This window comes from Dermacentor albipictus, chromosome 10 (assembly GCF_038994185.2).
Source record: "Dermacentor albipictus isolate Rhodes 1998 colony chromosome 10, USDA_Dalb.pri_finalv2, whole genome shotgun sequence".
NCBI classification, from domain to species: Eukaryota; Metazoa; Arthropoda; class Arachnida; order Ixodida; family Ixodidae; genus Dermacentor; species Dermacentor albipictus.
Window position 1 is genome coordinate 42,361,598 of NC_091830.1, and position 13,370 is coordinate 42,374,967.

At 44.9% G+C, this 13,370-nt stretch overlaps 1 protein-coding gene across 2 annotated transcripts in view; it reads right to left on the reverse strand.

The window, feature by feature from the left end:
• The window catches only part of LOC135907414 (uncharacterized), a 45,920-nt gene that overhangs the window by 14,091 nt on the left and 18,459 nt on the right, over positions 1 to 13,370 (reverse strand). For both annotated transcript variants that reach the window (XM_065439100.2, XM_070528148.1), the window contains exons 10-16: positions 10,931 to 11,101; positions 9,331 to 9,405; positions 8,685 to 8,812; positions 6,860 to 7,094; positions 4,448 to 4,546; positions 1,862 to 1,942; positions 675 to 784 (exon numbers count right to left, since the gene is read on the reverse strand). In XM_065439100.2, coding sequence (XP_065295172.1) covers positions 675 to 784; positions 1,862 to 1,942; positions 4,448 to 4,546; positions 6,860 to 7,094; positions 8,685 to 8,812; positions 9,331 to 9,405; positions 10,931 to 11,101 — 899 coding nt within the window. The remainder of the gene's footprint in view (positions 1 to 674; positions 785 to 1,861; positions 1,943 to 4,447; positions 4,547 to 6,859; positions 7,095 to 8,684; positions 8,813 to 9,330; positions 9,406 to 10,930; positions 11,102 to 13,370) is intronic.

Sequence of the window (13,370 nt, forward strand, 5' to 3'; positions counted from 1 at the left end):
GTCAAAGTGCTGAACTTGGCCAGTTGGTGCATTGTATGTATTGTATGAAGGGTGCACGGCAGGAGTAAAAAAAGCCAGAGTCGAGCTCTGCTCTGCTCCGCGTCTGCTTCTGCTTCTGTTCTTCTACTTCTGCTTGTGCTACTTCTTGTGCGTCTGCTTCTGCTTCTGTTCTTCCTCTACTTCTGCTTGTGCTACTTCTTGTGCATCTGCTTCTGCTTCTGTTCTTCTTCTACTTCTGCTTGTCCTACTTCTTGTGCGTCTGCTTCTGCTTTTGTTCTTCTACTACTTCTGCTTGTGCTACTTCTTGTGCGTCTGCTTCTGCTTCTGTTCTTCTTCGACTTCTGCTTATTAAGTCCACTGGCAGAACGAAGTCCTTTCCTGTTATTTCACTTCTAAGTTCTACTCTCCCTAGCATGTACAGACTCCGATGTGTGTGCCGGCAGATTTCCTGATCTGATATTATCAAGCCACCAAGTGTCGCTCACTTCTACTGGGTTTCGTATACATTGGCACCCACTCTTTTACAAGTCCAACAGGCCAATTCTGCCAGGTACAACTCCTTTTCAGCCCCAGTTCTGATTCGTAATCTCGACTGCAATTTCAGGACTCTGATTCTAACATATCCAAGATGCTCTCAAGCATCAGACATGGCGAAATGCACGCGTTTCACTCACTTTCGAAAGGAAGGAGTCGAATTGCCGCTGAGATAGTACTTGTCCAGTCGTGCTTTGTAGGCCTCCGTGTACTGATGCATAGGGTGGTGCCTGTAGAGATTCCTGTCATACTGGGGCGAAATAAAACGGTGACATTGAGAAATGAGCAACCTGCAATTCATAAAATGATTGACTATTTAGTTATTTATATTTGTCAGGTGGGGCATGTCAGAGTAGCGCTGCGTGTTTAAAGAACTCTGCAATAGAAGACTCTTGATTCATTTTTACACTTCCTCTATAAAGAGACACTAAAGGAATCTGCACTGGTAAATTAAGCGTTTGTAACAGCAAAACAATGGCTCATATTGTAAGACTGGGTAAAGCGGAAATGTTTCAAGAATGAAACACATGGCAATGGCGCACTAAATCCATTTTGGTGCGACGTCATGAATGTTTACGTCATCTTTTACCAGTGTGGTTGATTCTTCCCCTGTAAAGAAGGTCTACGTTGCAATCTAAAGGAACGACAGGTTCAACTTTGCAAATTCCCAGAATATTTCCGGCACCAATAAGGCCTAAACGCAAGATAACGTTTTTAAATCAGTGACGTCACAAAAACGTATCAGCTCCAAGATTTTGGCGCGAAATAAAAAAGCGCAAATGTGACGTTCCCACTAGTAATCAACTCTTTACGCATTCTCAATTAATAAATCAATGAAAATATCCGAAACACTACCCTACTAAAGACATATCCAGTGTTGCTCTTTAGTGCGCCTTCAATGTTCTGCTAAACGTGTCATGACTGTCTTTTTTGTCACTGCGTCCATAAGGAAATGTGGGGGCGAAGCAGGGAGTCGAACCCATGATATCGTGCTCAACAGCGGAACGCTACATCAGCTCAGCTCGTATTGGGTCTTCAATGTCTGTGAAGCCTGTGCCAATCAAATACAAGACTCTCTGGTCAGACTGCCCCACACCCTTATATTGGTAATTACTCCAGAACGTGACAAGCATGTCTCAATCATAAGCATTTTAGGGACGCAGATTTTGATTGCCGGCAGAGGGATAACCACGAATCAAGTTTCTCTAAAGGCACGGTTTGATTGCATGCGACGACACGGTTCAGTTTAGCCTTGTGCTGAATACGTTCCCCTTAAACATCGAACTTGTAAATTAAGCCTAGAAAGTGCATTCACAGCAGTACTCACGCCGCATTCCACTTCGGTCAGGTCCTCGCCGATTCCAAGTAGAGCGTCGGAGAACATTATCTCAACTTTCAGGCCATTAATCTGCAAGAAAGCGTAGTTTTAAGGAAACCATGACATGTGAAGTTTACTTTTGCTTCACCAGCACCTCCTAGCTACTGCAAACATATACTACCTGAGCTTACGAACTTAGTTTATCCTATTTCTTGTAATCAATCTGAAATTACTTTTTCTAATATCGCGAAGAGTCTTCTCCAATGGGGGTTGATTTGCGATGACCCCAACACTAAAACAACACTACGCTACAGCGTTGTGACGTCATGGGCCGCCCGGTTTTTCATGTGCTCCCACGGGTATCTCTTCATCGAAGATACACAGCCAGTATACTGCACAATTTCCTGACACGCTAAAGCAGGAAAACGAAAGCAGGCTTTGATGTCTGATATTCAATTCATACACGCACAATACGAAGTCCGTGCAGCCAAACACGCCCTTCCTCTAGACGCTAATTCAAACGATTATTCGCAGGTGTACGCCAATCTTAGCAATATAAACATCAGAGACAACGATTCTGAATAAGCGACATTTCACACTCTTCGGAAACACTAAGCGTGTCTTTGTTGGCATTTCTAATGACGATTCATCACCAACCTCCTGCTTCAGGGCTCCCAGAGTGATTGCGTTGCAGGCCAATGCGATCAACTCCCACCGTGCAGATTTCTAGCAGGCCTCAACGTAGTCCCGGTAAAATGCGACTTTAGAAGCAACAATTACGGGGCCGTATAAAGTAAAAGTATTCCAATATGTTTTATTACAATCTCCTGACGTCAAGTTTGCGTAACCGTTGACGCAAGCATCGGGCGGACACCCGCAAGGTTGTCTGAACAAACCAATCAAATGCTCCCCTCGTACATAAGAGGTCTCTTTTGTTTGCTCGAAAAACGAGTAACATTGCTGCACTTAGCGGCTTGTCTTATCTAATTGGCTCCCAATAGGCGAGGAGCATACTCAGGTGGAGAGGGATTCGATGGCGCCGAGCCGCTGCACTGAATATCGATAACCAGATGAAGAGGGTGCTGCCGGCGTGTGTGATTGGTCCGCTTTCCCTTACTTAGCTGGCGATGGCTCGTCGACAATCGCGGCGGCATGCAATGGAAACTTAAGAATGACGCTAAAGCGGATCCTCAGCAAAGAAGAGTCTGCAGAACGAGGTCGTAAACGTGCCTAAAGTTCTAGAAAACGCTACACGGCCATGCAGAAAGTTTTATGACAGGGAAATAAACCCATGTTCTACAGCAGGGGCGAGTACCAGTGCCGGAGCGATCGGCGGCAGCCATCTTTTATTCCTTTCGGAACGGAGCAGCCGGCCGCTACTCAGAAGAAAATTCCCTTTTGTTCGGCATATTAATGCATCTTTAACGCGTAGACGTCACTTTGACGCGGTAAGTTTTTGCGGTTTTGTGACGTCGCGTGAGAGGCAGGTGAAGTGAGAGCAGCCCGAAACCTTTTGACCAATAGCCGAAGGCTAATGGCGAAAAGGCGTCGAATCAGAAATAACTATTTTTGTTTTGTTCGTTCAAATTATGCATAATCAGTGTGTGCACGTCATATCTTATGGGGAGCTATCGCGTTTTTCGTGACGTCGCGTGAAAGATAGGTGAAGTGGGGGTGGTCAAAAAAGTTTTTGACCAATCGTGGTGGGCCGATTGCAGGATTGGAATAGAAAAGTTTGGAATAGTTTTACGCAATAGCGCCCCCATATTAGATTGTAAAATATTTTACACCCTTGAAAGTTCATAAAGGTTTAAACAACGGTTCAAAAGAGCGCATCTAACGGGGTGTTCATCTGAGCGAGATATAATCTACATAAATTTTACACCACATTCAAACTCCATTACGTTTCAAAGCAAATTCTTGGGTCGTGACGTCGTGGCAAGCTGGCCCTCATCGCCACGCGAAAAGCGTTACCGAACTCCTTTTCAGAGGCCTTGCAACGCTTTTCGATCAGGATCTATATGCACGTATCTCCTCAACGGAGCCCCACCTGATCGCTCTCGAGTTGATCTTGACACCGGTATCACATTATTCCGGAGTGTATTGAAATTAGACCCAGTTTTCCAGAACGCCTCCCATAAGTATGACTTGGCCAGTAAAGTATAAATGGTGCGCACAGAATCTTAGGGACGAGTGCGACATAGTGTTGGCATTCAAACGATTAGTGCGATGATTCGTTATTCGGTTGACGTAAATTCGGCTATACAATGCAGAGCAAAATATTGTTGCCTTACTGGCCAAAGCTACAACCAAGCATCAGCACGGATGCAGTAACGGACGCTTTCACATTTGTTTTGATGTGCCGCGGTTTTTTTGTTGTTGTTGTTGTTCTCTGTCGATGTGTACCGAAGTCCACACACGGTCACTTTCACTCTCCGCCTCCATCAAAATGCAGCAGTCATGGCTATGCAGCCAAACCCGCAACTATGGCCATGGCGGGGGGCGGCGCACATCATATAGCAGTTGGCACACCGTGACATGGCGACCTGCATTTTTGACACTGGCAATCTGACAGGAAAAGTCTATTTGACTTACGACGCTCTCCAATTCCGAGGCCGTTTTGGATCCCAGCCAGGAGAGCCGCTTGGCGTACGACGCCAGAGTATCCCTGAATTCCGGTATCCACCAGGCGAACTGCGTGCATTAAACAGAGCAGAAAGGTAACGAGGATCATGAACGCACTACGTACCTGTTCTTGGTGAGAATTTCCGGGGCCTTAGCCGCAAATCTAGTTGGCTACCAAAACGGTGCTGTCATTCTCAGGCACAGCGTGACCTACAATCCGGCGACTAAAAATTCCTCAGACACAACACAACACCATGCACAATTCGGACATCCTCAGCAAGCGTGTGCGAGAAAAGACCCAAGAAATGGCCCTATGACTGTGTAAAAAGTGCTTGCAGCATTAAGATGAACGTACGAAAGATGTGAAGAGAATAGATACACGTTGGAAAATTTCAGGAAAAATAGCAAAAAGTACCATTCTTTTAGCATATGTTACGTAGCTGAGTCGGATCATGAGGTAAGCCCCTTGGCTCTCCTCGCGCTTTCAATTTTTTTTTTCACGTATTCAGCTCTATTCCCATGGTGGCAAAAGTTGTGTTTTAGATTTCGGTGACCGACAGCCCCAAAGCAACGCGGGAGGCATGCGAGACGCCGCAGTGGATGGCTGCGAGTTTCGTCTGTCCACCTTAGTTTCTTTATTCTGCAGCTGTAAACAAGTGTACGAGCGCTTTAGTTTCACTACCACTGAAATGCAGCCGTAGCGGTAGGAAATAGAATCCGCTGCTTCGCTGTAAACAGCTGAGCGCCATAGCGGAAGGTAGTTACGTTTTAGTGTAACACAAGAGGCTAGCGACATAGCCAGAGAAAGGTAGTTTCGGTATCTTAAAAGAACAAGTGTCAACATACCATTGCCCTGTTAGGGAAAATTTTGCCCTTACATCAGCCAGAAGACACAGCAAGAGCTGTTTGTTAGTACAGGCTTAGAGTATTTCATATTCTTGCGACTACCAGCAGTCACGACCTATGAGTGGGTTAGTCAAGTGCTTGCTGAAAGGTTTTGGCGGGCTGTATAGGTTTTCAAGACATCATTTACCAGTTCAAAAAAGAGCAGCTAAGGAAGTGAAATTGTTAGCCTGATGGCCGGACAAGTTGACCTATTGAGCATTTTCATCTGTCATGAACACTAGAAAACCTGATAAATCTTTAAAAGTATCTGACGTCAAAGTGCGATGCACTTGATCTACGCACAAAACGTGCAGGCTAAAATCTAAAAATGATTTAATTTTTGGCCTTCATTAGCTTATTATGCAATAATAATCTCTTTTCTCGAGTGTGGCTACGCACAAGGCATTGGTGTACGCAGAAAAAGTTTCACATCTCCTAGAACACAGTTAGGTGTGATTTACGGCAACAGTTCCCGCAGTAACAAGCATTTCTCACGCAACTTTATCAACAGCATCCTTCACACTTTCTCTCGTCTCACGTGATACTTGCGGGCGCCCTACATCTCACACGTACTTATCTCTACCATGTGTCCAGGGAGCTATATAAAAACGTCACCCAGATTTGCATAAGGAAGCCTGTCGAACGCACAGGCATTCCACATTAATGAAGTTTGAATGACTTCGCAATAAATATAATGAGTTAGCTTGGACAACACAAGTCACTAGTAATCCTACATTGAAAACAACAAGCTAGGTATTCTCTCTGTGACGTCACTCCAAGCGTGTGCGTCAAGGAACGTCCCTTCAGAAACTGCTCCACACACCGAGGACACCGCGCTGCAATTCTGTGCCCAACTTGCTGCAAAATATGTTGCTCGCTCAAATTATAATTTGACCCGCCGTGCTTGCTCAGTGTCTATGGTGTTGGGCTGCGGAGCGCAAGGTCGCGGCATCGAATCCCGGCCACGGCGGCCGCATTTCCATGGGGGCGAAATGCGACAACACCCGCGTACTTAGATTTAGGTGCACCTTAAAGAACCCCAGGCGGTCGAAATTTCCGGAGTTCTCCACTACGGCGTGCCTCATAATCAGAAAGTGGTTTTGGCACGTAAAACCCCATAATTCTTTTAATTATAATTTGTAGCTACATTTGGTAAGCAAATTCACAAAAATATGGGTGCCTCCAGAAGCTGTAAAAAAATTAAATTATGGGGTTTAACGTGCCAAAACCACTTTCTGATTATGAGGCACGCCGTAGTGGGGGACTCCGGAAATTTCGACCACCTGGGGATCTTTAACGTGCACCTAAATCTAAGTACGCAGGTGTTCTCGCATTTCGCCCCCATCGAAATGCGGCCGCCGTGGCCGCGATTCGATCCCGCGACCTCGTGCTCAGCAGCCCAACACCATAGCCACTGAGCAACCATGGCGGGTTCCAGAAGCTGTAACAGCGTCAAGACTGTACTGAGAGGGAGTTCCCCTCAAGACCACTCCTGACCTCCCTGACGAGGTCCTCGCGAACGTTGGTTCCGGCGATGGCCTGCAGCAGCAGCGCCTCCACGCCTATCGGACACGTGCGCTCAGCGAAGCGCAGGCACAGCTGGGGCTTCGTCGGAAGGCTTCGGTCGCGGTACGGCAACCGCGCAGTGTTGGTCGACCGCGCGTGGCGCTCCGGGAAGAACACGCTCAGCTCGTCGGCCACGCACAGCGCCATGAAGTTGAGCACGTGCCACCTGCGATCCCAGATACGAGTCGCGTGACAAAGGGAGAACGTTGCCACGTATGTTCACCACGAATAGACAGACAGAATATGCATAATTCTCATGAAGGGCTAAATTTATAAGTTCTTATTTATTTGCTTAATTACTTGGGTAGTCGGTTAGTTCATTTAATTTCTAATTATTTATTTACGGAAATGTGTAATTGTTTAATTAGTTAATCAATTGGTTTGTTATTATTTGGTTGCTGATTAGAGAGCTCTCCTAATTAATTGGTTAGTGGTTCATTGATTTATTAGCCTATGTGATCAGTCATAATCTCGTGGATAAATGAATCGACCTATTGACTGATTGATGCAATCATTTATTCGCTAATTGATTCAATTATTCGCTGATCAGTCAATTTGGTGACTAATATTATCTATCCTTTTTTATTCTTTATACAGTTATTACATGAATCACGTACTTGACAGATTGAAAGATTGGTTGAGTGATTAGGGCAATCTCAATATTTGCTGAATTTTGAGGGCGGAATTATCGGGCAACGACAGTAATCACTGATTCTTGCCATCATTCATTATTTAGTGACTGAGTTATTGATAGACTGATTCATTCGCTCTGTGTAAAGTCCCAAAATGAAACGGTGGGACTATGAAAGCTGACGTAGCAAGGATTTGCAACCCCTATTTTTTCTTTATCGCCATGTGTTCTCTCTAACCTGCTGCAAAATTTGGATACTCGAGCCCGTGTAGATCAATTGGAGTGCACACACCAGGGCGAGGAACAAGCCCGTTGCCGCAAAACTCTCAAGCCACAGCGCAAGGGTTGAGATTATGCACTCAGGAGCTTTCATTCAGAAAATAAATAGCCGTATCCTTTTCCCCCGCGGATGTACTGCATTTCGTGCCTTTATACGCTAGCGGATCGTATACAATAGTCATAAAAATGATTACAAGGTGCAGCTTAAGATATTTTTTCCTTACGCTTGCCCTGTTATAGAGTGTATTTCAGTACAAGTATAGAGGCCCTCCTCAAGCTTATATAGCCGTGGTGTTTTTCCAAACTTGTCGTTCATGAGCCAACGCCGGTAACAGCCTCCCTGACACATTAGTAGCTGGGCAGATCTAAGGTTCTTTTCTGGAGTAGCCCTAGCTCCTGACCAGAATCTAGATATCAAGCAAAAAAGTTAAGCAGCACAATGCGCCTCTATTTATTCAAGCAGTTCGGTGCGTGCGCGAATTCGTAGCCGCGCTGTCCCACCTCATCACAAGAACATTTAGACTCTTCTCTGCTGCCGTGATCTCTAAACATTTGCTCGCGATGGTGGACAACACACGAATTCAGCATGTATTCCCTTATGGGGGTAGTAGCGAGGCCTCGGGCTACATCCACGATTTCGAAAACACCACTTACACTCGTCTGGCCAAGTTCCTTTGACAGTACGTTGGCTACAGGCTCAGAATTCACTTGTTCACCCACTGGTTGGCGTTACGTTTCTATCATCCTCTGAACACGTTCTCTTGTTTGGAAAATTACGACAGCAGCGCAACGTATGCGCTACATTGGCATGTAACTGATTTAAATTTCAAGCAAGAAGTTACTCACGGTTCGTACTGGCCAATGAGCACAGCCATTTCCCGCAGGTAGCGCATGTTTTCTACCATCACCGTCGAGTTCTGGTCGAAGATGCGGGCCCCTCTCATAACGGTGTGGAGAAAAATCTCCCAGTCCCACTGCAATGTACCAGAGCGCAAGATCAGCCATGGGTCGCGTCCTTAGGATTTCATGGTCATTGTCATGTCCATACTCTCGACCACGCGAATTTCGGCATCCTCAACACCCTGTGCCCAAGTGGCGATCGGAATCTGCTTTTCCGGATTAGCAACACTCTTGCGGCTGTAGCTTCTTGATTAACGAGAAGAAAGAAACTTTAATAGAACTGGCATTGAGGTCTGAAATGTATTTTCCAGAGCGGTCCTTCATAAGATAAATGCTGCTGCCGGCCCGCGTGTTCAAGACCACGGAGTGCCGTTATTGAGACGCAAAAGAGTGGTTCAGGTGAGAACACTGGGTATGACGTTCATGGCAAAGAACATTGAAGTAATGCAGCGCCAGCTATGGAAATGTCACCATTTCAAGCAGACGTACACGACTCAGCGTTCTCAAAGACCGTTTAAAGCAGCTCTTCGACCGCAACACGCGTCTCTAAGGGTGCTAAATGAGCTATGGTTTTCAACTTCTCAGAACTTACGTGATGTATGGGCGGTAGATGTTTCACAACAGCGCGCACGGGCTGCCTTGTGACAACTTCAGTGCTGGCAGACGCCTGAGAAAGAAAGAAGAGCAGTGGCGTGAATTTAAAGTCCACTGTGTGCGGATGCAAATATCCAAAGTTGACTTCGCGAAGTGTGATATGAGCTACTGAAACCGAAGATAGCTTGGGTTCGAATCCACAGTGGCGGGGTCAGTAAGTCCCGCTCTTCGTTATTTTCTCAACTGCGACTACGGACCCATTGGCACTTGTCGCTCTAAACTTTGAGATTTCATATGCATGCTATCAACTGCAATGCCGGTAACACATGTGCGGTTCCGACGGTGACACGCAGTTGACTCGGTTCAACTTGCTAAGCTTGTTCAGTCAGCATAGTCATCGCGCACGCATCCATAGGCGAAATGGGTGTAGGTCACGTGCTTCCAAAGCATAGCACTTACCCGCTGTTAGTTTTTATGCGGACGAAAAGACAAATTACTTTTTTGGTTCAAGAAAAAGTTATCGCACCTAAAGAAACACTAATCAGAAAAATAATCCGAGCTTTACCAGTAAATTGCACTTCTCGAATACCAACAATGTCGCCCTTGTCCCCCTAACCATGTGAGGAGGCCAGAAGAAACGCAATAATGGAGAGATGGCGTTAAAATTTCATCGCCCGGCTGTCTTGACAGCATTGCTATTTTATACCTCCTCCTTATGCCATATAGTTACACTTTTATCGGCGAAGATATTCTAAAACATCCGCAGTGTGAACTTGGCACGTTTCAGTAACTTTTACTGAGCCACGACGGTACGCATAGGAAAAGGTGGTTTCAAAACCGCGCTGGTCGGCACTGCTCTTCTCGCAAGGAATTGAAAAAAAAAACTAAATTCTGAATTTCAGTTTTTTTTTCTTTTAAGGAGGAACATACTAGCATTACATTAACGGACACGTAGTTTTGAAAGAATGCTTTATCCGTTTGAGCTTATTTGGTACTTCGTTTTTCTGACCCTTTTTAGGCGTTGCCTTCGTATTGTTGCTACTAACAAAAACTGGAGCACCTTGCTTCCCCTCATTTATCGTGTTTACTCTTTCTGGGACATCACAGCAGGGACAGCTTGCACGGATCATCAGAAATGTGGATATTTTTCTTTATTATTAAGAACATTGCAGAAGCAGTAGGTTGCTACCACACAGGAGGTTGTCCAGTGGCATTTCCAACCATTATAATTTATAGAAGAGAGTTGTATTTCACAAGGAGTTGAATGTTTGCTCCAAAAGGAACATCTCTGTAGTGGAATGAGCACGTGAATAAAAACAAGTACCTCAAGCATAATGAACCGCCTCTACCTTTTACGGACAAATAGGGTGGTTACTTGTTATGCAACATGAATTGTACATAGCGGAGGCACAGCAAACCACTGTAAAGGTTTGTACCTTCGTTATTCTACAACTTTGCTGCAGCTTGCTGTGCCTCGAGTGAAGTTTTTCCAATAATGCTTGAGCCTATCCACAGGTAAGACATTTAGTGCCATTGGCGTCAATACAAGACTTGCTCGCGCTTGTATTGCTGGCTACAACCTGTCCAGTTTCCCTTACCCTCCCGATGTCCTTGAAGATGCTGAGGGTGGCCTCCACGTCAGTCATTGTCTGCTGCCTGAGCGAAGGCATCAGAGTCCTCAGCGTCCACCAGGTGCTGATGAGACGGTCCAGCTGCTTGCTCGATTCGTACAACTCTAGACGGGGCACGAATGGGCTGTGCCTTGTCAGCTGCAGCGACCAGTGAATGCGATATCATATTACATCTCAAAGCAGTGTGTTGAAAGCTCTTACGATCTGTGTACATGGTGCGTAAACATAGCCGTACATCAACAGTCCTATATAGCTATGAACACAAGCAAACACATGCTATCTCCTTAATGACGGCAGATACAAATACCAAGAAACAATGCTCATTTTTTATCTAGATGCACAAGAAAAATTGTGAATAAGCATTTCTTACTAAAAAAAATACTGTGCGAAACCTTTTTCTACAATTGGGGGAGACTCGAGGCAGAAAACTGCAACTGTACTTCTCCGCAGGCATTTATAGCGTCGTTTGGAATTTGTAAAGCCAGCTCTCGCGATATGTTTACTCTCTACTCAATACATTATACTCAATACCGAAACTCGGCAAGAAAAGGTTTTCTGGTATGTTGTCTGTAGACTTAACACTTATCAATTATCGGTTATAGTTAATTTTGCAGAGAACACCTCATCAGCAATTTACATGCAATACGCAGTCTGCAACAACTGTAAAACATTCTATCGCACGCCTGTAATGGACCGATGTTGACATCAAGTTCAGTTCAAGAGAGTCGATGTCTTGAGCCCAGCGACATGGACGCCGACGCAGTGAGTGTCTTGTAACTGCTATCACAATAAAACTAAAAGGCTCACGCCGCTGCGTCTGCAACTAACACGTATTGTGTTTCATCTACCCAAAGCAACGACTTGAAACCATTGCATGCTAAGTTAGTTTAGAGTTAATTTGAAAAGGCACGTCGCACGCGTGAACGCGATGGATTCTGGCGTCAGGTTTCATTCAAGACAGTCGATGTCTTGAGCATAGTGTGCAGTTACGAATCTTGATCTGGTGTGACGTCAGTTATATAGCTAGTATTTTCTCGAAGACTGCCAGAAATTTCTGCTACTCAAACAGCTCAAGATAGGGATGAGATTCTTTAGAAACCGGTTTACTGGGAACGGCGAACGTGACAAATCAACCTACGTGTTCTCATTGCCTCACTAATTAGGCAAATAAAATACTTAATTTAGTTATGCAGAACTAGTACGTGGCTACTGAAATTGTAAACATCACAGCTACTCAAGAGGTTATCTCACATCAGCTTTCAATACGAGCGAAGAGACTTTCTCGTACAGGCCCGGCAGCATGAGAAAGCTTCTCGCTGTTTGGCTGCAAAACCCAAATTGAAAGCATGAGCAGCGCAGGAAGCCACGTGCACATGAAACGTCACCTGTTGACGACGTCGGACGTCTCATGGTAGGCGCCAACCGGAAGCCAGACGACCTTATTTTGTTATTATTATTTCGACGCAGTAATTACGGCTCGGGGGTCAGGAGTGCGCTTCCCTCATACGTCATCAACGGAGATAAACAAGGCGTAGTACACAATTTCTTTGGTAACGCCTCTCTAGAGTTTTGCTTGGCAGCGCGTAATGATGGGCCTTTCTTTTTCTACAAAAGATAAAGCCATTTGTTCTTTAGTTTTTAAGTTTTAATGACTGTATGCCGAACTATGATATTCATACCTAATTTTCATTATATCAACGATTGAGTCTTTAGACCCAAGGCAGTTACAAATATGCAATCTGAGTCCTTACATTATACGAAGGCGATCATTATTCAAAAACTTACGCAAAGGACTCAAGCAAAAATTTTTACTCGTGCATAAAGTTGTAACAAATCTGTCAACCGCGTTTGACATAATAAATCGTACTTGAAGCAGCAGTTTTGTACACATTAGACTGAAATTGTATAACCTTTCCCTTTACCGCTGTATTGTAAGCAGGACGCCGGTCTCTCTCAAAATCTTGAGTGTACTTTGGTCTAGAACTCTCAGTATTTGTGTACCATTGTTTAGAAATATTACAGATGTAAATAGTGTTATTCAACCTATAAATAGACTCATTAACTCCAATCGATGGAGCAAGGAAAAAGGTGCCTCTGACAACACACTTCGGCAAACCCACCTCCTAGGTAGGATTTACTGTATATTCATCACAATATACCTCAAAAACAATGCGCGGACCTTCTGCGCAGTGGATACACAAAGAAGTGAAAAAAATATTAGTTCGTCAAATGCAACACCATTTCAAGACGCTTCTTTTTATTGCTTATTTTTGCGGGGGAATTTGCCCCAAGACATACGCCAAATGCAGGCACTTAGTTAATAACGTATACGTGCTTACTGACTGTCATTTGCGTCATATACCACATAAAGCAAGCCGCAATCTGCCGCCACAAAACAATGTATGGG